General features: G+C 40.4%; 1 protein-coding gene across 1 annotated transcript in view; it reads left to right on the forward strand.

Moving 5' to 3' along the window:
• LOC138145738 (connector enhancer of kinase suppressor of ras 2-like) overlaps window positions 1–22,249 on the forward strand; it is a 558,854-nt gene that overhangs the window by 157,446 nt on the left and 379,159 nt on the right. Inside the window, exon 2 of the mRNA XM_069067369.1 lies at window positions 8,386–8,549. Coding sequence (XP_068923470.1) covers window positions 8,386–8,549 — 164 coding nt within the window. The remainder of the gene's footprint in view (window positions 1–8,385; window positions 8,550–22,249) is intronic.

Below are 22,249 nucleotides of genomic sequence, written 5' to 3' on the forward strand. Positions count from 1 at the left end.
ATGTGTGAGGACCCTCTGGCTAGGTAAAATTAAACTAAGCATCTCTGTGGCAATAATTGAGGACAGGTTCTTCTCTCCAAAGTGTTGTGCTGGTAAATGTTTAACTGGTTCTCTGAGGGAAAAAATTACCCATAACACACTTAATTTATATTAAACATTTTCACAGTTACTTTCTTAAATCTAGACATTCAAAATGACAATAAATCAAGCCCCGATTTGTAGCTTTTGCCACTTAAAATTTAACAACCAGCTCTGGCAAGCCGATTCAAGCTTTCTCTAACACACCCCTACAGTAGCTTTCCACAGACTAAATCATAAACACTTCCACAGGAGTGACAAGTGGGAAGTTTGAGTTTTCCCTTGGTCAGCTCAATTACTGTGGTTGACACACAATTTGCTTAGAAAAGATCATTTTCTCTCAAATTATTTTAACTATCTTTCTTTTTGGTGGCTCCAATTTGAGGCTATAATCACAGTTGCAGAGAATAGGTCATGATTTCTTTTTGGGTGGAGAGGTAGCTTTCTTTCAAAGTTATTTATGCTGAGATAATAGAATAGATGAGTTATTAAGAAAAATACTAAGTGACATCCATTCAATCATGGGAATTGTACAGGAAAGAAAAATACGTTGTCTCCAATTGACTGTGCTCTTCTAATGACTGGTTCTCAGATGCCAACTGTGTTGTTGTAGGTAGCATTTCCCAGTGTTCTCTTGGGAATCAAATAAACTGAATTCTTTGGTCTAGAGTTTATTTGACCTTGGTCACATGGATCGAGGACTTTTGGGGGAAATATCTCCTATGTGGCCATTCTGGAATGACCTTATTTAAGAGAAGTAAGATAAGGGATGCACATGATGTATATGGGAGGCCTTGTTGGTTCACAGTAGAGAAATTGAAATGGGAGAATCATTGTGTCTGCAAAATTTTAATCCAAGAGGGAAAGCTAAAAAAATCAAGGTAATTTGGGTGCCTTGTAGACAGGAAGCCAATCTTGGGTGGTCTCCTCCCTGTTTTATTAACCTATTAATTCTGTGCTTAAAAACAGTTCAGAAAATATATTTTCTGGCTACATTTTGTATACTGAGTTTTATTTACTATATTTACTAAACTTCCTTCAAGGCAGTTGAGCCTTATTTTAAAAATGAAACTGCCTCATACTTCACTTGTATTCATTTGTTTCTAATGATCAATGTGGGACCAGTCTTGTGCAGACAATTATAATCCTGCCCATCGTGTAATGGCAATATCCATTGTCCTTCTCTACCTTTCCCCAATAGGGCTTACTGCTTTGAGCTGATTTGCCAATAACAGTAATAGAGTTATCCTGAACCACCTGCCCTTTCTCAAATGGACCCCTCCCCCCTTAGTGGATCCAGGGGCTGTGCCCTTTGACTAGGGCTAGGAGGGCCAGTCTGGGGATATGGAACATCACATGTCCAGCTGACCCACACCAGGCTAGCCTCTTGACTCTCACATCATTAGCACTGTGTTCTAACTGCCTGAGACAAGCAGTCATATACCTGGAGAAGCTGGTATCGAACAGCAGCTAGAGAAGATAGTAAGAGCAAAGAAATACTCTTTCATCAGTTACAATGAATTTCATTTCTGACAAAGGAATCAGTGCATGAAATGCTGTTTGAAAGGCTCTCAGCAGTCTGCTTTTTGCCTGGGAGACTGGAATAAAATTAGTATTTGTTTTAGTAACCACAGTCAGGGATAACAGAGATGTCAGAGCTGGCAATATGTCTGCAAAATGATCAGATATTCACCGTTCCCTTTTTGGTGTGTTTTTTTTTCCAGTGGTGCTGTGGTACTCACCTCCCAGCTTAACTGTGGGGGGCCTTTGGAATTTCTGGGGGTTTGAGCAGGACTGAGACAGGGAAAGCAAAGGGAATACCTTGCCAATGAGCTTGAAGAGGCCCAGGAGAGGGTTCTTTGCCTCAAAATATTTCTTTACTACTTGACATTCTGTCAATTAGTACCCATTTCTTTGATTTATCTTGCTTCACCTTTGGCTGTGGCAGAGATGCAAATACTGCAGAGGGTAGGTACAGTGAGGCTTTGCTAGTCATTCACAGTTTGGTGGTTATTGGTTTTTATGCCTGTTACCTAGATGCAATTTTCTACTGAAGTTGTGATGGGGACAGGGATGGGGATATCATGGTAATTTTGGAAACTGAGGGGAGAAGAGGCAGGGTAGAATGGAGTTCTGGCCAGCCAGAAGACAGCATAGTGGGTAGGGCTGGTAGACCTAAGAGACCAGAGAAGGCTGCAGAAAGGGAAGGGGGAAGACTATCTTCTACTTCACATTTTGGCCCACATGATGAATCCTGGAGCTGCCCTGGAGGAAAGGGGAGTTGTAGTAATAATGATAATCACACACACATGCACGCACGTGTGTGTGTGTAAGCTAACATTTATGTATGTGTGTATAAATGTATATATATACCTATATGCATACATATATACACAGTATATATAGAAATAAATTTCTGTATGTGTATATATGTCTATATTAACACATATACATATGCTCATACATAAACATATGTGTGTATATAATTTTGTATTTCATTTGAGTCCCAGACAAACTATGAGGTACTGCATGTAGGATCCCCATTTTATAGATACCAAGGCTCAGAGAAGTTAAATGGCTTGCCCGAGGTCACTAAGTCAGAAGGCTAGTTAGAGCTAGGATTCCTAGCCAAATGATCCTGATTACAAGTTGACAACGCTCTCTATTCCACTCATCTATGGAGTCTCAGCTACTGTCATAAGAGAGCCCCAGAGGAATAGATCAGATTTATGGGGCTCTCCCAGGCACCCTTTTCTTCTGGAATGCCCTGGAGCCTACAAGGCAGATGCTGAAAATGAGCCCATTCTCCTGGAGTTCCTTGGGATTGACCCAGACCTGGTGTAATGGAAAAAAGCACTAAGGAGGTGTGGTCCTTATTAGGTCCACTAGTGTGGTCCTTACTAGGAGGATTCTGGTCTTATGTGTCCACCTGTGTGACCTGTGGCAAATCACTTAATCCCTAAACCTCAGTTTCTTCTTTTGTAAAAGGAAATGGTTGACCTATGTGATTTCTAAGGTTCCTTCCAGTTGTAAATCTTGTGCTTCTCTAAATCTCTCCTTCACAAATGTGTGTGAGATAGGTAGATAGATAGGTAGTACTCCCATTCCTCAATAGCTGTGCAGTCAGAGGAGCTAATGAAGTTTTCCTACAATTGAGTGTGAGACAAAGTGCACAGTGATAACTTCAGTTTCTATGTGAGAAATGACTAAGCTGGTCAGCTCCCTGCTAAATGGCTGTATCTCTAAGTGACAGCCTTTTGTAGATCTGTATTTGTCTTATCGCTGTGGATGAAAGTGTTCAGATTTCCACAGATCTTATGAAATGTATATGAGAACTTAGACTTAGGAAATCGTGCCTTTGTCAGGTGAGGGGAGAGGTTATTTGGTGATTTGCTTTTCAAACAACCATTGTTTTTAAATCCTTTGGCTAAGCATAGACCATTTATTTTGAAATATACATCCTCCATTTTTTGAACCACTTTTTGGCAAGACAGGCTAAAATTACGTTCCTGCCAATCTTGTTTGGAGCCTCCACCTGGCAGAATGGAAAATTCCATCAAACTGACCCAGGTCCGACTCACTGAAGCTGGAGCTTCTATGCTTTCAGAGTAACAACCACATATTAGCATATAGCAAGCTACTCTTCCAGGCAAGTCATTGTAGAGGAATAGCTAAATCAACTATTTTTTTTTCTTTTTGCCATTCAGTGGAGAAACACTTAGAACCACAGTCACATGGGGCTGGAAGAATTAGCAACATGTTCCCTGACTTTTTGACAGGGCCACCCTTTATCCATTTAAAAATAAGATAGATCTTTAAAAATGGAGCCAGGCCTTGGGGAGGAGGGTGAATCAATCTACTCATGTTATGTGATATGCTGAAGACACCTAATAGGTAGCAATCAGATGCCCCCATTTCCCTTCTCTTTAAAAAGAACTGGAGGAAATCCAGGTGTATGTTTGGGGGATAGTGGTAAGGGTGGTGATGCTATCTGCTAGACTCACTTCAGATGGTTTTTATGTAATGTCATCTAGAGAGTTCATAGTCATCTTTGGTAAACTCATCCCTTTCCTCACAACCCTCTTTTTTGTAAAATGTTCTCTCTACTATGGCATTAACAGAGTTATAGGAATTGGACTCACAGTAACATTGGATCTTGTCTTCTTCAATTTTTACCAGTGACATTTAATATTGTACATAAGTCAATTCCCAATTATCTCTATTTTATGGATTATCCATGGAAACTTTTTAAAGCAAACCAGGCTAGGGCCCCTGTCAACTGGTATATATTCAGAATATAGACAAATTTTAATATTAACTTACTACAAAATTAGAAAAGCAAATTTGCTGCTATAGAAAAAATAACATGGTCCAATGGCAAGTATAAATGTGTTATGGATTATGTGTTATTTTGTGTTCCATGTTCTACTGTAGTCTTTAAAAAGAGAACCTTGACAGTTGCTTTCTCTCTAATTCAGAGTCACCCACAAACAGCACCTTATCATTTGGATAGAAGATATTTTCATTCTAGTACAAAGCTCTAACATAAGTCCTATCATATGTTTTTCCTCAGATTACTTAATTTTCACAGTCTGACCACTATATTTTCAAATAAAAATACCTTGGATTTACTTACTGTCATATTGCCTTTGTTCTGTAGCTTCATATAAAAGTTTGCAAATTCTTGCCTAGCTCCAGATTGGGATTTTGCAGGTTTTCATCTGATCAGACTCCATAACTTCAGATTTTTTCTGAGATATTCTGAAGCATGCTTTCAGTTCAAATCATAACAATCATTTGTTTGATAAAATTCAACTGATGAAGGGCCTTTAAAATTAATTTGGGGGTTTTCCTTTTTAGCTTTTGAATTTTCTGTTTCAGTTGTAGACCTAGACATACATATGTACATACATACATATGGTATACATAATGCAGACAGATAAACCTAACTTCCTAGCTGATTGCTTGAATATTATCTGGAATTTTGAGCTCAGAAAAATTTAAATGCTTTGAACTGTTGGCTTATTGTCTTAATGGTTTTTTTTAAGTATTTATTTCTACTTTATCTTTTTTTTCTGAACATTGCCATCTTCTCCTCACCTCTTCTAGTAAGCCATTCCTTGTAATAGAGAAAGAAAATAATTTCCTTATTCAGTATCTACTACATAAATGTCCTTACACTAAGTGCTAACAGGTATACAAGGAAGAGGGAAACACAATCTCTTCTCACCCTGGTGGATGCTGCAGGGAAAGCCTTATTGTCCATAGCCATATAGGTAGTAAATGTGGAGGTTATATCTGAACCTAGTTCTTTTTGATGCTAAATCTGGTACTTTCTGGATCATGAGACCAAGAATGTATTGTGGCAGAGGACCTTAGAGTTAATTTAGTCCAAATCCCTCTTTTTACAGATGAGGAAATGGAGGCCCAAGCTATTCCCACCCACTCTGTCTTCCATATCTCGGTGGCTTCCCCCCAAGTAGATGGTTTGTGGGAGTGAGCTCTTTCCAGCTACACACTCTCTCCATTGCATGGTTGCAGGAGCCATGCATGTTGAATGGATTACTAGATAGTAGGATTCCTTGGAGTCTTATTGGTCATTTCCAGTCTGCCATAGTGGCAGATTCCTTAAAAGAATCTCTTCTCTGTCTTTATTCTTAAAGAATATAGCCTATAAGGTTGCTTTAAAGTTCACACGTATTAACTGAGGACCTAACAGCAGATAGCCAAGCTGTTGTTCCACATCTTTGAAGAAGGCCCTGAAAAATGATGTGATCATTTTTGGTTCAGTGTCTCACAAAAACTGCTCCCACAACTTGCAGAAACCTAAAGGGGGAATTTGGATAGAACAAGTGATGGGCAGGAGAGTGATAACGTCTGTGTCTATTCATACGCTATAGAAATCATCTGGAAAACTACAAACATTAATAATAGAGTTAATATGTTCAGGTCAGTGGCTCCATGTTTAATCACACTGCAATATGGCAGTCATTTGAGCATCGCAACTCTTTCTGCTAGAAAATCTATCAAAATACAGATGGCAGAAAAAGCTGGAAGTTTGTGTGCCAGATCATGAGAATGAGTTTTCTGCCTTTAATTGATGCTCTAATTTTATAAGAACATGCTGATTAATGGACTTCTGAATTCTAATCAATTCTTAGCCCCGCTGAACATCTCTGGGGATATTTGCAGTGGACTTGATTCATCACCCCCATTTGGTCTGCCCAGCCTTTGTATGCTATTTTAAAGAAATGACCAGGTCTGATTAACAGTGCTTTCAGACTTCTAGCCAGGAATCCTGTTTTCAGTGCAGCTTGCTCAATATTAGAGCATTAATCGTTCAAATGTGGCATCTAAGAATGAAGGCAAAGACTGCAGTGCGATGGCATTCTTGTTACTTTTGGGTACCTGCTGGGTATTGGCTGCTGAGTTCATGGGCTTTGTCACATTTGAATCCTTTTTCTCTTGGAGAGAAGACTGCTTCCTTCTTTCCTCTCCTTCCTCCTATTCCTCCCCCTTTTTCGTCACCTTTCCCCTGCTTCCTTTCCATGAAAGGGCTTCTAAAGTTGAATGTAGCGAAGGCATTCAGTGCTATGCAGTCCTTGCATGCTTTTATGAAATTTCTACTGCTCTTTGGGTGGTGATGGATCACATTCTAATGTCAGTACCTGCTGCAGTTTTAAAAACAGAGTGTTGGAACCTGGGGCGCATGAAACATTCAAGACATTCAGCTTCAATAAATTACTTTGTGTATCTTTCTTTTATGACTCATTCTCTAAACATATATGAAGAGTTGATGCTGGTTAAAATGGCTTTAGATAAGGCATCAGCATTTCAAGGGGAGTCACTGAGCAAAGTCTGAAATGCATAAAAACCATCATGTGCTGAAAGCAGAATGATGCCTTGTTATTGTCATGAAATATAGAAAGTGCACTGTAAATTATCCAGGGAGATTATGTTGGCAAATTTGTGTTCACATTTTTGTTGACATAAGCAAGTAAAGGTGTCCAAGTACCCCGTAGACATTATTCACCATCTCTCGTCTGCTTTTGCTTCTCCAAGTACTTTGGCACAACCTTAAACAAGAATTCTAACTTAGGTTCGCTCTCAAAGGGAAATAATGAATCAGAAAAACTGCACATTGAGAAGGACGACACTTCATCTTTGCTTCAATCTGAATGTTGTTTCTGTTTATCTGAAGAGGGGGATGGGTAGGGGCAGCTAGGTGGCACAGTGAATAGAGCACTGGCGCTGGAGTCAGGAGGACCTGAGTTCAAATCCGACCTCAGACACTTGACACACTTACTAGGCGTGTGACTTTGGGCAAGTCACTTAATCCCAATTGCCCTCCAAAAAGAAAAAAAAAAGAATGGGATGGGGAATGGAAAGGAGTTTTGAGTCAGGAACACAAAAGCAAAGCTGATCAAAGTTCTTGTCCTTCGTGAGTTGATTCCCCAGTGTGCCTTTTTTAAGGTAAAACTTCCCTGCCTTTGATTGATCTCCAAAGCACCCATCTTCTCGGACCATCTTCCTTCCCTAAGATGTGCATTCCATCATAAACTTGAAGCACCACAGGCTCTGATTGACGAGCTTTTGTTGTTGTTGCTTTATCTAGCCCAGACCAAGGCCTCCATAGCATTTCCTCACCATCTCAGCTACTTCCCCTCCCTTCTAGTTTTCCTTTATGGGTTGTCTTCACCCCTGTCCGAATGTTAGTTCCTTGAGAGCAAAGATTGAGTTGTTTGCTTGTGTCTAGATCCTCTCCACTTAGTACAGTACATTAATTTCTTTATGTTTGTTTTATGCCATCCTTAAATAAAATAAACTATTATACTGAGAACAAAAGTGACAACACAAGCCTACTATTCTGGCTTGATGATAAAAGATGCTGATACCATTTAGCCATGGTATATGTACAATGAAGGCAGATTTTCAATTACTACTATTTTTTATACTTTGAAACATTTGTCTAATGCCCAGCCTACATTTCTGCAATTAATCATAAACATCAAACTTATTGCTGTATCACCTTTATTTAATTTTTCAATCACTGGTAGAGGCATCCACCAATCAGTTTTTCAGTTCTTCCCATCCCCAGTCTTTTTGAACTAAGGAACAAAGGATGCTGACTTTGAGGTAGGTACAGGGCAAATGTAACATCAGTACTGGAAAGGGCAGCTTTGTATTAGCAGCACCAGCTGTTTTCCTGCTTGTTCAGGTAAATGGATGTGTTTTTTTTTTTTTCCCTAGGAAGTGCAATCCCTATTTTCTTTGACTTCCTTCTCTGGCTTTTCATGTCTTTCCCAGGTCTTGATGATTGTATCCAACAATACATTGGTAACTTTGAGGGTGAAAACGTCAATGGAGAACAGCTGCTACGCATAACAAATCAAGGACTTGAGGATCTGGGAGTGATCATTCCTGATCACCAAGAAATCATTTTAGAAGCAGTTGATTTACTGAGTATACTGGTAAGGAAAAAATTGCCTCCTTCCATCTCTTGTTTTGTTAGTTACTTAAAAATCACTTAAAAGTAAGAACTTTATTTCTGTCTGTTATACTAACTCTCAGGGCATTTTCACTGTTCAGATTCACAGATGATATTGTGGACGAGTCATTTTTCATAGTGCCATATCTGAGAATGGGAGTGGCCCCCACCTTATTGCTCTGGGATATGGTTGCTGTCTTAGGTCCTAGCCAGGGTATACAAGGACAAGATGTACGGGAGCTTTTTTTGAAGGAACTTAGACATGTCTAAAGCTGCTGCCTCGCAGCAATTGATTTCAAGAGTGGCCTCATAAATCAGCTTGGGAATCCCTGCGAAATCAAAGCCGAGGATTATAGAAGGTGGAGGTGAGAGAGGCTGCTGCCTCTGCTAAGGCTTCCAATGAATCAAAGGATGAGAAGGGAGTCATTGAGACTAGACATGAGATCCCAGGTGACTGTCCCAACCCCTGGGGATAGATTCCCCCTATGTTATGTTGGGTCTCACTCAATAGCCTCTTCTTTGAACTCAAAGGCTATTTATGAATTAAGTACTTAAAATGTATAAATACTTGTTTAAAATTTAAAATATTTGTTTCAATACTTCAGGTATTTAAACAGTGTCTCGAATGTGGATTTATCATTTCACAGAATCTTGGGGTTAGAAGGGAATTCAGAGGGGCGGCCAGGTAGCCCAGCGAGTAAGAGCACCGGCCCCAAAGTCAGGATGACCTAGGATTGAATAAGGGCTCAGACACTTGGCACCTACCCAGAAACACCTGGCCGTGTAACTTTGAGCAAGTTACTTAACCCCAATTGCTTAGGGGTGGGCAGGTGGCTCAGTGAGTAAGAGCACCAGCCCCAGAGTCAGGATGACCTGAGATCGAATCCAGGCTCAGATACTTAGCACCACACCCAGAAACAACTGGCCATGTAACCTTGAGCAAGTTACTTAACCCCAATTGATTTAAAAAAAAAGAAGGGAATTCAGAGACTGTGTATCCTAACCTCAAATTAAGCCACGATTCCCTTTTCAGCATATCCAACAAAAGATCACTTGTCTATTCAATAAGCATTTCTGTGCCTAATATGTGCCAGGCACTGAATACAGAGGAATACAGAGACAGAAATGAATCAGTTCTTTCCTTCTACGAGCCCACATTCTATTGGGGAGGGCATACTGGAAACAGCATAAAAATAGACATTAAATGCAAAATGTAAACAAATTCATTTCTGGGGTGGGGGAAGGCACTAGAAACTGAACTGAGGCAGGGAGAGAATCAGGATTTGCTTCCTGAGGTGTATATACCACCTGAGTTGAGATTTGCAGGAAGCTAAGAATTCAAAGAGGTGAAGCTGAGAAGGGAATGCCTCCTGTGGAAAAAAGTAGGGAAATGAGAGATGGAAACAGTAAATGGGGCAGTTGGGCTGGCATGTAGAGAGCATTAAAGCAAATGGCATATAATAAGCTTAGTAAAGTAAGCTAGAGCCTAATTCTAAAGCTTTTGATTAAAGACCTCCAGGAAGGAGGTATTCACCAAGTCAAGTCAAATAAACAAAAATTTATTAGATACCTACTATGTAACTTAACTATGTGTTAAGTGCCAAGGATTCAAATAAATATTCCCCTTACTACCACCTCCCACCAAAATATCCAGACCCTGCTGTCAAGGAACTCACTGTCTAATGAGGAAGAAAACATGCAAACAGCTTTGTATAAATAAGCTATGTACATGATAACTTGGAGATAATCAAAGAGGGAAGGGCACTGGCATTAAGTGGGACCAAGGAAGCCTTCTTATGGAACATGGGATGTTACCTGAGACTTGTAGGAAACCACAAGATGGAGAAAAGGAGGAAGACAATTCCAGGCATGGGGCACAGTCAATGAAAATACATGGAGTTGGGAGACAGAGTGGCGTGCATTAGCAACAGCAAGGAGGCTGCTAGCATTGGATCACGGAGTACATGGAAAGGAGAAGGATGTTAAGGAGACTGGAAAGGTAAGAAGAAGCTAGGTTTGAAGGGCTTTATAAGCCAAACATGGAATCTTATGTTTGATCCTGAAAGTAATAGGGAGCAACTAGGGTTCATTGACTAGGGAGTATCATGGTCAGACCTGCACTTTCAGGAGCTCCCTTTGGCAGCCGAGTATAGGATGGTCTGGAGTGGGGAGAGACTTGGGGCAGGGAGACCAACCAGCAGGTCATTGTAATAGTCCAGGTATGAGGTAATGAGGACATGCATCAGGGTAGTTAGTGCTAATGACAGAAGAGAGAAATGGGAATATATGAATAATATTACAAAGGTAGAGTAGGTAGGACTTAATAACTGAGTAGATGAGAAATGCAAGAGAGAATGAAGTTGAGGATGACACCTAGGTTGTGAATGAATGCCAGAAAAAGAAAAGAGAAGGGGGGGGGGGTTGGGGAAAGATGTTGAGTTTACCTTTGGACATGTTGAGTTCAAGATGTCTGTGAGACATCTAGTTCAAGGTGTCCAATTGGCAGCTGGAGTTGAGAGATAGTTGGTGAAGAAAAGGTTTGAGATGAATGAGCAGGTCTGAGAACACTTTGCTTAGAGATGATAGCTGAATCCATGGGAGCTTATGAGAACATCAAATTTAATAGCATAGAAGGAGAAGGGAAGAGGGTCTGGGACAGAGCCTTGGGGAATACCCACTATTAGTGGGCATGGTCAGTGAAAGAGGCTGAAAAGGAGTAGTCAGAATGGTTGGAGGAGAATCTGGACAGTGAAATGTCCTGAAAACCTAGAGAAAAGAGTATCAAAGAGAAGAAAGTGATCAACAGTGTAAAATGCTGTAGAAAAGGCTATTAGATATGGCAGTGAAAAGATCAGATCATTGGTAACTTTTGAGAGAGCAGTTTCATGATGATATCAAAGGCCAAACTGCAGAGATCTAAGTAAGGAGTGAGAGGAAAGTGGAGGCACTGATTATAGATGAACTTCTCCAGGGGTCTAGCCATGAAAAGGAATAGAACTACAGAATGATAGTTATCAGGAACGAATAGGTCAAATGAGGATTTTTTTTGAGATTTGGGGAGACATGGGTCAGACTGTAGGCAGTAGGCAGTAGGGAAGTAGTCAGTAGACAGGGAGAGATTGAAGGTGACTTAGACAGTAGGGATGGCAGTGGAAGCAACCTGATGGAGAAGACAGTATTGAATGGGATCACTTCTAGATGTAAAGAGGTTAGCCTTGGCAAGACAAAGAGTCACCTCTTCATGTGAGGCAGGAATGAAGGATGTTAGTGGGGAAAGACATCTTTATGATGTGAAATGAGGGGTGAAGAAGAGGGAGCTCTCGGAGAATGGTCTAAATTGTTTTCAGTGAAAGATGAGTCAACTTTCTCAGCTGAGAGAGTGGGAGAAGGGGATCCGTGGGAGGTTGAAGAGGGATGCTAGGTGGTGAAATGGATAGACTTCTGGGTCTGGAGTCAGGAAGACCTAAGTTCAAATCCATTCTCAGACACTTACTAGCTATGTGATGCTGGACAAGTCACTTCATCTATGTTTGCCTCAGTTTCTTCACCTGCAAAATTGGGATAATAAAAGTATCTATTTCCCAGGGGTGTTGTGAGGATCACATGAGACAATATTGTAAAGCATTTAGCTGAGTTCCTGGCACTTAGTAGGTACTTAATAAATGCTAGCTATATGGAAAGGTTTGGTTAAGTGGCATATAAGAGAATCAGTTGAGATTCTGTAACATAAAGTTGTAGTGCCCCCCCTTCAGCAGTGTTTCAAGATTTTCTGCAGCTTTGTTCATCAACTATCAATAGGAGTGAAGGCAGTGGATGGGTAGGAGCAAAACAAGGCTGAGACTTGGTGATACAAAATTGGTGGTCTAAGAAGGCAAGGGATTTCAGAGAAGAGGACAGTGGAGAGATGAATTGGCTCCCTAAGGGGTCAAGACGTTGAAGGGAAGAGAGTGGAGCCGGTGGAGGTTGATGGGCTGGGAAAGAACTTATGATTGGAGGCATTGCAGGTTATGGTGAGAATGAAAGAGGGAGTCAGGGGTTGCAAGAGAGAGGGAGAGATGGAATGCCAACAGATTCTGATCAGATAAGGGAATTTTATAGTGCACGAAGTTGGAAGTCGTGCATTTGGGGGTGATTTCAAGGCCAAGAGTATGACCTTCTGTAGGTGTAGCTAAAGCCATGGGAAATGAGTAAGCTGAGAAACTCTTGAGGTTAAAGTGCGAAAAGGAATATCATTATGTGTTGAAGTCCCCTGGTACGAGGGTAAGAATTGTGGAGGAGAGAAAGACTGTGAGCTAGGCACTGACTTCATTGAGGAAAGAAGGGGAATGTCCTGGAGGTCAATAGACAGTAGTTACAGGAATCTTCATTGGCTGATGGACATGGATTGAGTGAGCCTCAAAGGAGGAACATTCCAGTGTGATGGTGGGAGAGCAGAAAAGTGGCAATGAAGTGCTAAGTATATTTCAACAGTCTCACCACAAGCAGCGAATCTGAGGCTAGGGGACAACATGCCACCAGTACTGGGAAGGGGAGTCAGGGAAGCTATGGCAGCAGGAGGGCGCCAGATTTTTCCAAGCACAAGAACACAGGAGTGAGAAAAGAAAAGTAATTCATTCCACTTTTATACCAGTCTAATTGTTAGGAAGTTCTTTATGGAAAACCTACATCTGCCTCTTGGTAGGTACTATCTGTTGTTCTTAGGGCTAACTTATGGAGTCATGCAAAATAAGTCTACGAGAAATCAATTAAGCAATAAACATTTATTAGGCACCTACTATATACCAGGCACTTCTTAGAGTAGTGGCTAGGTGGCTCAGTGGATAGGACATTGTACTTGGAGTAAAGGAGACCTGAGTTCAAATCCTGTCACAGATAGTTATTATGACCCTGGATAAGTCACTTGACCTTTCTTAGTCTAAAGGTAACAGCTTCTTCATCTGTAAAACATGGATAATGATAGTGCCTACCTCACAGAGTTGTATATGAGGCAGCATATGTCTAGTACTTTGCAGATCTTAACATGCTATACAAATGCTCCTGTTTTTCAGGAAGCTTTGGGATCTCTCTTTGTGATCATTGCTCCCCTCTCTTGCTGTTCAATGACCACCCTTTTACTAACGTGTTCTAGAATTTTGTCAGAATTTGGCCTTGGTCAGTGCAAGTCTGTCTGGGCTATGCTTTGCAGATTCTGTTCTCTTCCTTGTTTTGAATGTCAGTACAGTTCTCTTCCTCTAATTCTACAGAACATTTTACAGTATCTTTCAGAGGTCACCGATGGTGGCTCAGTAAATACTGGTTCTCCTTTTCATCAGAATCATTTCTCATATGTCTTGGGCTGACTTTCCATAGAAAATTCAAGTGCATGGGCTCTTACCCATGGCTTCTCTGAGCCCTTTGAAATCTGTTCTTCCCAAACCTAGGTTGATGCCTATGAGACTGTGCAACCTGGAGTGGTCACTTCTCCATGATTTCTGTACTAATTACTGATTCTTCTTTATTTGGGAGAGTCAGGTCTAGACTAGTTTCATTTTTTTCCCCTCTTTCTGAAGGATGAAATTATCATTTAAGCTAGTTAAGAAATTATTAAATGTTCTGCTTTTTCCAGAGAGAGAGAGAGAGAGTGCTAGATAATTCTGGATAATTGAAGTCTCTCATCACTGCTATATCATGACTCTTTGCCAGGCTTCTGATCTATTTCCTTTTTCTGTCCAGGTGGCATATAGTAAACTATGATGACAATTTTCTTCTGTTTGTCACCATCTCCTGAAGATTACCCAAAGGCTTTCCCATCATTCTCCTCAACTCCAGTTCCTGGATTTCATCATATAAGCATATCTTGTCCACATACAATACAATTCCACTCTGCCCTCCCTTACCCTATGCCTATACCGTCCCTTTTCTGAGACATACCGTTTCAGAGGCCTAGTCCTTCTAAGACTAGTGTCATAGTGTCCAGTGTCATAGGTCTCCTCCCACCAAGTCTTAGTGACATCTGTGAGATCACATTTGCCCCCCTTGTATTAGGATCTTGGGTTCACCATTCTAATTTCCCTTATTTTATACATTTGGGTATAGATAGCTGTCTGCCTGCCTTCCCCTCGCCCCCCCCCCCCATCACCTGGCCTCCCTCCACCCAGGTAAAGGAACAGACTCTAAGCTGGTCTAGCTCTCTTCACAACACCCCTTGGAGATAGTAAGCTTCTCTATTAACTTGCCTCCCACTGCTGCCTCAAGTTTTTCTTGTTTCTCTCCCTGCATATCAGTCATGACTCATTAGCAGAAAACTGTCCTTTGCCCCCTTGTTCCTGTTATCTCATCCTCATCCCCAGCAACCATACTCCACCAATGTCCCATTGAAACCATGCTTACCCCTTCTACTGTGCCCTCTGGAATTCCCATTCCATGATGAAAATTTCTCTTTATCTAGGACCTCTTTCTTTCATACTTCAGCCTGTTAGGCCTCACTGAGACTGGGTTTCCTTCCTGATTCTGAATCTCTGGCTTTCTTCCCATTAGTTTCATAGTCTTTGATGTAGTGGTTGTGGAGAAGAAGTCAGAATTCTTCTTGCTTCCTACTGTCACTTCCAGATATTCTCTTTACCTCCTTTACTCAGCATTCTTTCCTATTTCAAAGTATGCTGAATTAAAATTTTTCAGCCAATTCAAAGTAGTGTACTACTTTGTGTACTCGGTGTACTTAGTGTACTAGTACTACTGCGCAGGTCATTCTCCCTCCTTACTCAATGTCATCCTTCCTTCCTCAGCTCTTTGTCTAGGGGATTTTAATAGCCACTTAGAGCAGGGATTCTCAATCATTTGGAGTTCACAGATTTCAATATGGATATATTTAAAGGGAGTCCTTGATCTTGGATAGGAAGAAAATACACCTTTATTTGCATTTCCTTTAATTATTTAGAAACATGATTCTTAGAAGAGGCCTATTGTTGTTTAGTCGTTTTCAGTCATGTCTGACTCTCTGTGACCTCATTTGGGGTTTTCTTGGCAAAGGTACTGGAGTAGTTTGCCATTTCCTTCTCCAGCTCATTTATAAATGAGAAAACTGAGGCAAACAGGGTGAAGTGACTTGCCCAGGGTCACACATCATTTGAACTCAGGAAGATGAGTCGTCTTGACTTCAGGCCTAGTGCTCTATCCACTGTGCCACCTAACTGCCTGAAGAGAGCCAAAGGCTTCACCAAACTGCTCAAAGAGTCCATGACACAGAAGACAAGGTTAAGAACATATGACTTGGACACTCTTTCAGGCTTCCCAGCTTCCTAGTTCTTCAGCCCTTGAATGTCATGACCTATTCCTTTACTCCCCCCGAGCCACATATAGGGAAGTTTATATATTAGATTTCATTAATACCCACAAGTGTTCCACTTCTTTAATTAGAAATTGTGATTTGCCCCCCTCTGACAAAATTGAAGTAGGGTAGTCTTTTTATTCTTCTCTAATTGAGTCCCTGATTCTCTTTCGTGGAAGCTGTTCTAAACCTTTCCTTATGACTCCTTCCCCTTCTCATCCAGGCCCCTTAACCACTTTAGTGAAAAAATTGAGGATATTAAACATGATCTCCTTCTTTTTCTTTTTGCTTTTTGGAGGTCAGTTGGGGTTAAGTGACTTGCCCAAGTTCACATGGCTAGTAAGTGTTAAATATCTGAGGCTGGATTAGAACTCAGGTCCTCCTGACTCCAGGGCTGGTACTCTATTCACTGTGCCACCTAGACTCCCCTCTCCTTTTTTTCTACATAAACTCTTTTCATTCTCTTCTAAAAATCCCTTGGTATCACCTGCCATTCTCTCTTTTCCCCTAGTATCCAACAAAAAGGTGAACCTTCTTCTTTCCAAGGCTAACCCCTCTACTTGTGATTCCATTGCCTCCTGTTCTTCTCCAGCAGATTTCATCAATAATCATTCCCTTTCTTTCTTGAATCTTCAACTTTTCCTTACTGACTGGTTCTCTTCCTATTGTCTTCAAACATACCCAAATCTCCTCCATCCTGAAAACAACAACAAACTCAAGCTATTGTCCCATTTCTCCATATCTCACCTCCCTTTCTTAGCCCATCTTCTTGAACAAGTTATTTATGTAAAGCGAAGGGAAGAGAGATCATCTAGGCTATAAGTAGAATCTCAATTCTCCACCTCCATACTCAGAAGGTCATGTTTTAATCTGCTTTGAATTAGTTAAATTATTCTGTCTAATCAGTATCCCATCGACTCTTGTTACATGGTGCCCTCTACATTCTCCATTGCCTTTTCCTATGACAATCAATCATATTATAGTCAGCTAAGGAAGGCTTGTGAGAATTTGGGAAGGCTTACGGAGTGGGATTTCTTCAGGTAGAGGCTGACATGAAGTAGGAAATATACAGGTCATTTACTCTAGGGTAAGTGCTCATGCTGACAAGATCATGGATGCCCCAAAGTAAAGGTTAGCAGCAGCCCAGAAAGCACTGATGTGCTTTTGAGAGGTTATTGGTAGCAGTGTCCAAAGGACATAGCAAGCTTTGTAGTCACCCTCAAAAGCAGGAAATATCTGGATTCTGTCTTACTTCAGGGTGACTGTAGGTAACCTTCATCATCCTCTTCCACTGTTAAGCAGTGACTTTCAAACTCTTTTTTTAAGATTCGGTAAGGGCCAGGCTCTTAGTAAGTAGCTGTGTGACCATAAGGCAAATCACTTCTCTTTACTCCTTAGTAGAATAGAAACTCTGGGAGGGCAGAGACTTGTTTGATTTGGGCCTTTGTATTACCAGTGCCTGGCACATAGTAGGTGTTCAGTAAATCTTATTGAATTATGTTGAATTTTCAACCTTTCCACTTTAAAATTATCTTTAAGTTCCCTTCCAGTTCTAACAGTCTGTGTCTGTGTTATATTCTTAATAACAGGGAGGTCATGGGTTCACTATGCAAAATGACGCAATTTCAGAATTTGAGCAAGACCTCTAACCATACTATGCTGTGTGGATTCACAATATTCTCCACTGGGTACTTTTTTCTGAAATAGAAGACTGCCCTGTTAAAGGAAAATAAAATTGTTTCTTTGCTTATTCATCCTTATCACTGGGTTCATTTGCTGTGATAATGGACCTTTTGATTTGATTTGATAATGTGATTTTGTGTATTAGTAATTGGGAGCTGGAAGTGTCACCAAAGGGGGTAGTTAACACAACATCCACCCCATTTATGTAGCTGAAATGTGATGTGCTGCAGGTTTCCTAGGAGCCCCAAAGCAACGGCAATACTGTGTGTGTGTGCGCGTGCACATGTGTGTATGTGTGCATGCACATGTCTGTGTATGTGTGTGTGCGTGTGGGCAGGGATGGGGTAAGGGAGTCAAAGACTAAGGTGATTTTAAACCTAGTTTCAAAATATTTTATATTAGAAATGTGAACAAAATTGCATGCAGCTTTATTCTTTCCAGACATTCAGGCATAGTAATGAGTTTGTAGTATGTTATCCAAAATGCCTCTGAAAAATGAATGCACCTAACTTAGTGATTGACTCCTCCACGCGGATAAGTACAATTCTTGTGGTTATGACTGTTGCCTTGTGATAGCTGACTGATAATGCCAAAAGTGTGCTAGGAGTACATTTGTACTCTCGTGTTTTAGTCACAAATATTTATAGAATTATAGGTTTGAAAACTAGAAGTTACCCCTGAGATCATCCCTTCATACCCTCTCATTCTACAGAAGAGGAAATTAAAGCCCCGACATAGGAAGTGACTTGTCCAGATCACACATACCCAATAACCAAACCAGCTCTGGGATCTTCCTCATTTCAAACCCAATTCTCCTTCTACCCACCACACAATGTTCCTTCTAATAAACAAGGGGGGACTCCCCCACATTTGTATTTTGTGCTCCCGTTTCACAGCTGATTCAACTGAGACACAAAGCACTTAAATCCTTTATATGTTGTTGTACAACATTTCCCTAAGGATTGTCTGCACAGACCTCCCTAAGACCTTTTTATGTCACTTGGCAATGCCAGGCTTATGAAAAGGAGGGGCATCAGGGCCCCAAAGTGCCATTCAGGCAGTTCATAGATGAGAGAATGTCGTCACCAGTGATGACCCAACTCCAGCATTTTTCATATCTCCTCCTATAGGAGTTAACTTAATTTTGTTAATTAATGATGCATTACAGTTACTTAATTGTTTGTTTCCCTTGTGAAAATCTTTCTTGGCTCTATTTGTTACCACTTCATTCTCCAGGTCTAACATAAAGATTCATTTATTATGTTGTACACACATAGACACAAGCCTGACTTTAATAGGAATTTTAATCTACCAAGCTGAATGATGTGGAGGTTTTTTTAAATCAATTAAAAATCATTTCCCTTTCTGGCTTTGTCATTTTTCTTCCTTTTTAAGTTAGGCCTAACCTTCAGTTAGGGATTCAGCTGAAACCACTAAACACATATCCAATGGGCAAGGGTCCCTTGCCCATTGTCTGAATGAAGTGAACATAGTAATCTTGGGCAGCCTCTTATTAATAGGATGAGAGCCTATCATTTCCATGCCCTCTTTCATATGACCTTGTTAACTTCTTCACTACTTAATTCACTACTTCAGTGTTTCCATCATTTTATCAACAGTATGAGTGCTCCTTCCTCCAGTGAAAATCATAATCTATCTATATTCTCTCATCTTATGTGACTTTTGTCTCTATTTTTTTCATAAATGCCCCATAGAAGGTCCACCAGCAATACTATTTAAAAAAATATTTTGTAGCTGTCTGTGTGCCATCCAGGCTTTCCATCTGCTTTTCTGTCACGTATGTTCCTGATGATGCCATTTATACCACTTTATGCATGTAAGTCAATGTTAGTAAGGCTGCTGCCTTACACCTACCCTATTTCTCTCCATTTTCCCTTGAATCACCCACACTTCTTATTCTTATGAGATGGTAGTGGTCTATGATTCTCAGTCATAGAATATCACTGAGAGCCTATTGCTGTCAAAAAGAAGGATTTTTGCAGCTGTGAGCAGCTCTGGTTCATTGAAAGTACTGTGTGATTTCCCAAATGCAATCCAGCCTGCTCTTCTCCTTCCATTCATTTCTGGGCCCAGCTCACTGTCCACCTGCAGTGCCTTTCCAAGAGATATGGACTAATTCCATGTGCTGCCCATCCAACTGCATGTCATAGTCTGGACAATAGGTATTCTTAGCTCGGATGGCTTTCTAACAGCTGATAATCTGGTGCCAGGACTATCCTTGAAGCCAGACCTTGTGATCCACTGCCATAGCCTTTGAATGCCTGGGGTCATTTCCATGATGCCACAGGGCATTAGAATAGGGCTTTGGTGAATAACTTGACACCACTTACACTAAAAAGAACTTTTTGCCTTTAGAGCTGCAGGAGATGATCTGTATGGGCTGGAAGATTCTGTAAAACTACTTGAGGAAAAAAATTCTAGTAGTGGAACAGTATTGTTTCTAATAATCCACCAGGTTTCAGCCGATTCCTTGCTTTGTCCAAATGTAGCCATCCCTTGTTCTGTTTCCAGATAATTTAATTAGCGAATCTGTTCGGATAGGTGATATCCCTGGTAACCTGTGTACATTTCATTGGAGGCCCTTTCGAAGCCAGTGCCTTCGCTCTAAAGGCTGACTGATGATGAGGATTTCAGGCACGTGGGGCTAGCTGATGGGAAAGAAAGTGGGGACAATCTAGTTTTCCTTTGGTTTCTGAGCCACCCCACAAGCGTGAGCACCATGCCTGGCCGTGGGTCGGATTGCCCCTCTGGAACACAGCTTTTCTCTCCAACTCCTCCATAACTTGTATGTAAAGATGCTTTTTTTCCCCTTTAGATGCCCTTTGTATGACACCTAGAGTCTTCTGGGTGCTTGTAATACCCTATTCACATTTGATCATACGATGCCTCCTTTCTTCCTAAACTTTTATAGGATATACTTTTTCAAAGTGAAATAAAAATTTTGTTTTCAAGTTGTTTTTGAGAATTCCTGTGTGGCACTGCCACCTCTTTAGGTGTGTGCCATACCTAACCAAAGCAATTATGGAACCAGTTCAAACATTTTAGGGTACTGTAGAAGCAGGAAAACTTGTTGAAACAAACTTTATGAATAAAAAGTTATGGGTTCAGTTTTAAAAGGAAATTGTTTTATTATCCAACTTATATATTTTTTCTTTTCTTTAATTTTTGCAGTTAATTAGTAATTATTTGATCTCCTTACCTCCTCTTACCCCTAAAAACAAGAAAAAAAGAAAATCCCTTGCAATAAATATGCATGGTCAAGCAAAATAAATTCCAACATTGGTTATGTAAAAACATAGATCTTCTGCATTCTGAGTCTGTTACCTTTGTCAGGAAGTGGGTAACATCCCTCATCGTCAGGAATCATGATTGGTCATTGGATTGATCAACATTCTTAAATTTTTCACAGTTGTTTGTCTTTACAATGATGTTGTTATTGTATAAATAATTCTCCTGGTTATCCTCACTCCATAAATGGCTTTTGGGGTTTCTCTGAAACTGTGCCTTTTGTCATTTCCTGTAATACAATGATATTCCATTCATAGGACATTATTTCTTCAGCATCACTTCAGTTTTCAATTATTTGCCACTATAAAAAGAGCAGCCATAGATGCTTTTGTACATATGGGTCCTGTTCTTTCTTTGACCATTTTTGGATATATGCCTAGTAGTAAGGATTAGTGAGGCCTCTGTCAAAGGTTATGCACACTTTAGTAACTTTGGGGCATAGTGCCCAATTGCTTTGAGAACGGCTGGACATATTCACAACTCTACCATCAGTGCATTAATGAGTCTGCCTTCCTGCAGCACTTTCAACATTTGTCATTTTCCATTTTTGTCAACTTTACCCATTTGAATGTATGAGGTGGAACATTGGAGTTGCTTTAATTTGGATTTCTCTAATGATGAACGTTTTTCATGTAGTTGACAATAGTTTGGATTTCTTCCTTTGAAAATTGCCTGCTAATATCCTTTGATTTATCAGTTGAGGAAAACCTACTATTCTTATAAATTTGAAACTGTTCCTTATATATCTTGGAAATGAAAACTTTATGAAATAAACTTGATATAGTTCTCTTTCCACCCCCCTTCCCAATTGACTGTTTCCCTCCTGGTCTTGGCTTCATTCAACCTACACCTTTCAAATACACCTACTTCCTTTTGAGAATTATTTTCATTTTTTCATGAACAAAACCCTACCTTCTTTCTGCCTGATTTCCCTTTTTCCCATTAAAAAGAAGGAAAAATAAAACACTTATAATAAATATGCATAATTAAGCAAAACAAATTCCCATATTGACCATTCCCACACCCACCCTGCCAAAATATGTCTTGATTATCATATCTCTCTATCAGAAAATAGAAGTACTTTCCACAACAAGAGTCCTCTAGAATCATGGATGATCATGACATTGAAAATAATTTTCTGCCTCTTTTTATTAAGAAGAAAATAGTAGTGAGGGAAAAGGAGTGTCCTTAGCACTAGTGCCCTCAGTTTGATGCCACCTGCTTCTCTCCTTACTTTCTTTCACTCAGAGCCCAGTCACAGGCTCTTATCCTTCCATTCTTTCCTTTTAAACCCCTCCATGAAATCTACCATCCATGATTAGCTTGTTTTGCGTAGGGTTAGTCCTTCCCTTAATCTGCCTTCTCTCTTATTCCTCCTTATCCCT

The sequence above is a fragment of the Petaurus breviceps genome, unplaced genomic scaffold (genome assembly GCF_028583685.1).
Source record: "Petaurus breviceps papuanus isolate PSGF00001 unplaced genomic scaffold, PetGlider_PUasm1.0 90747, whole genome shotgun sequence".
Taxonomy (NCBI): domain Eukaryota; kingdom Metazoa; phylum Chordata; class Mammalia; order Diprotodontia; family Petauridae; genus Petaurus; species Petaurus breviceps.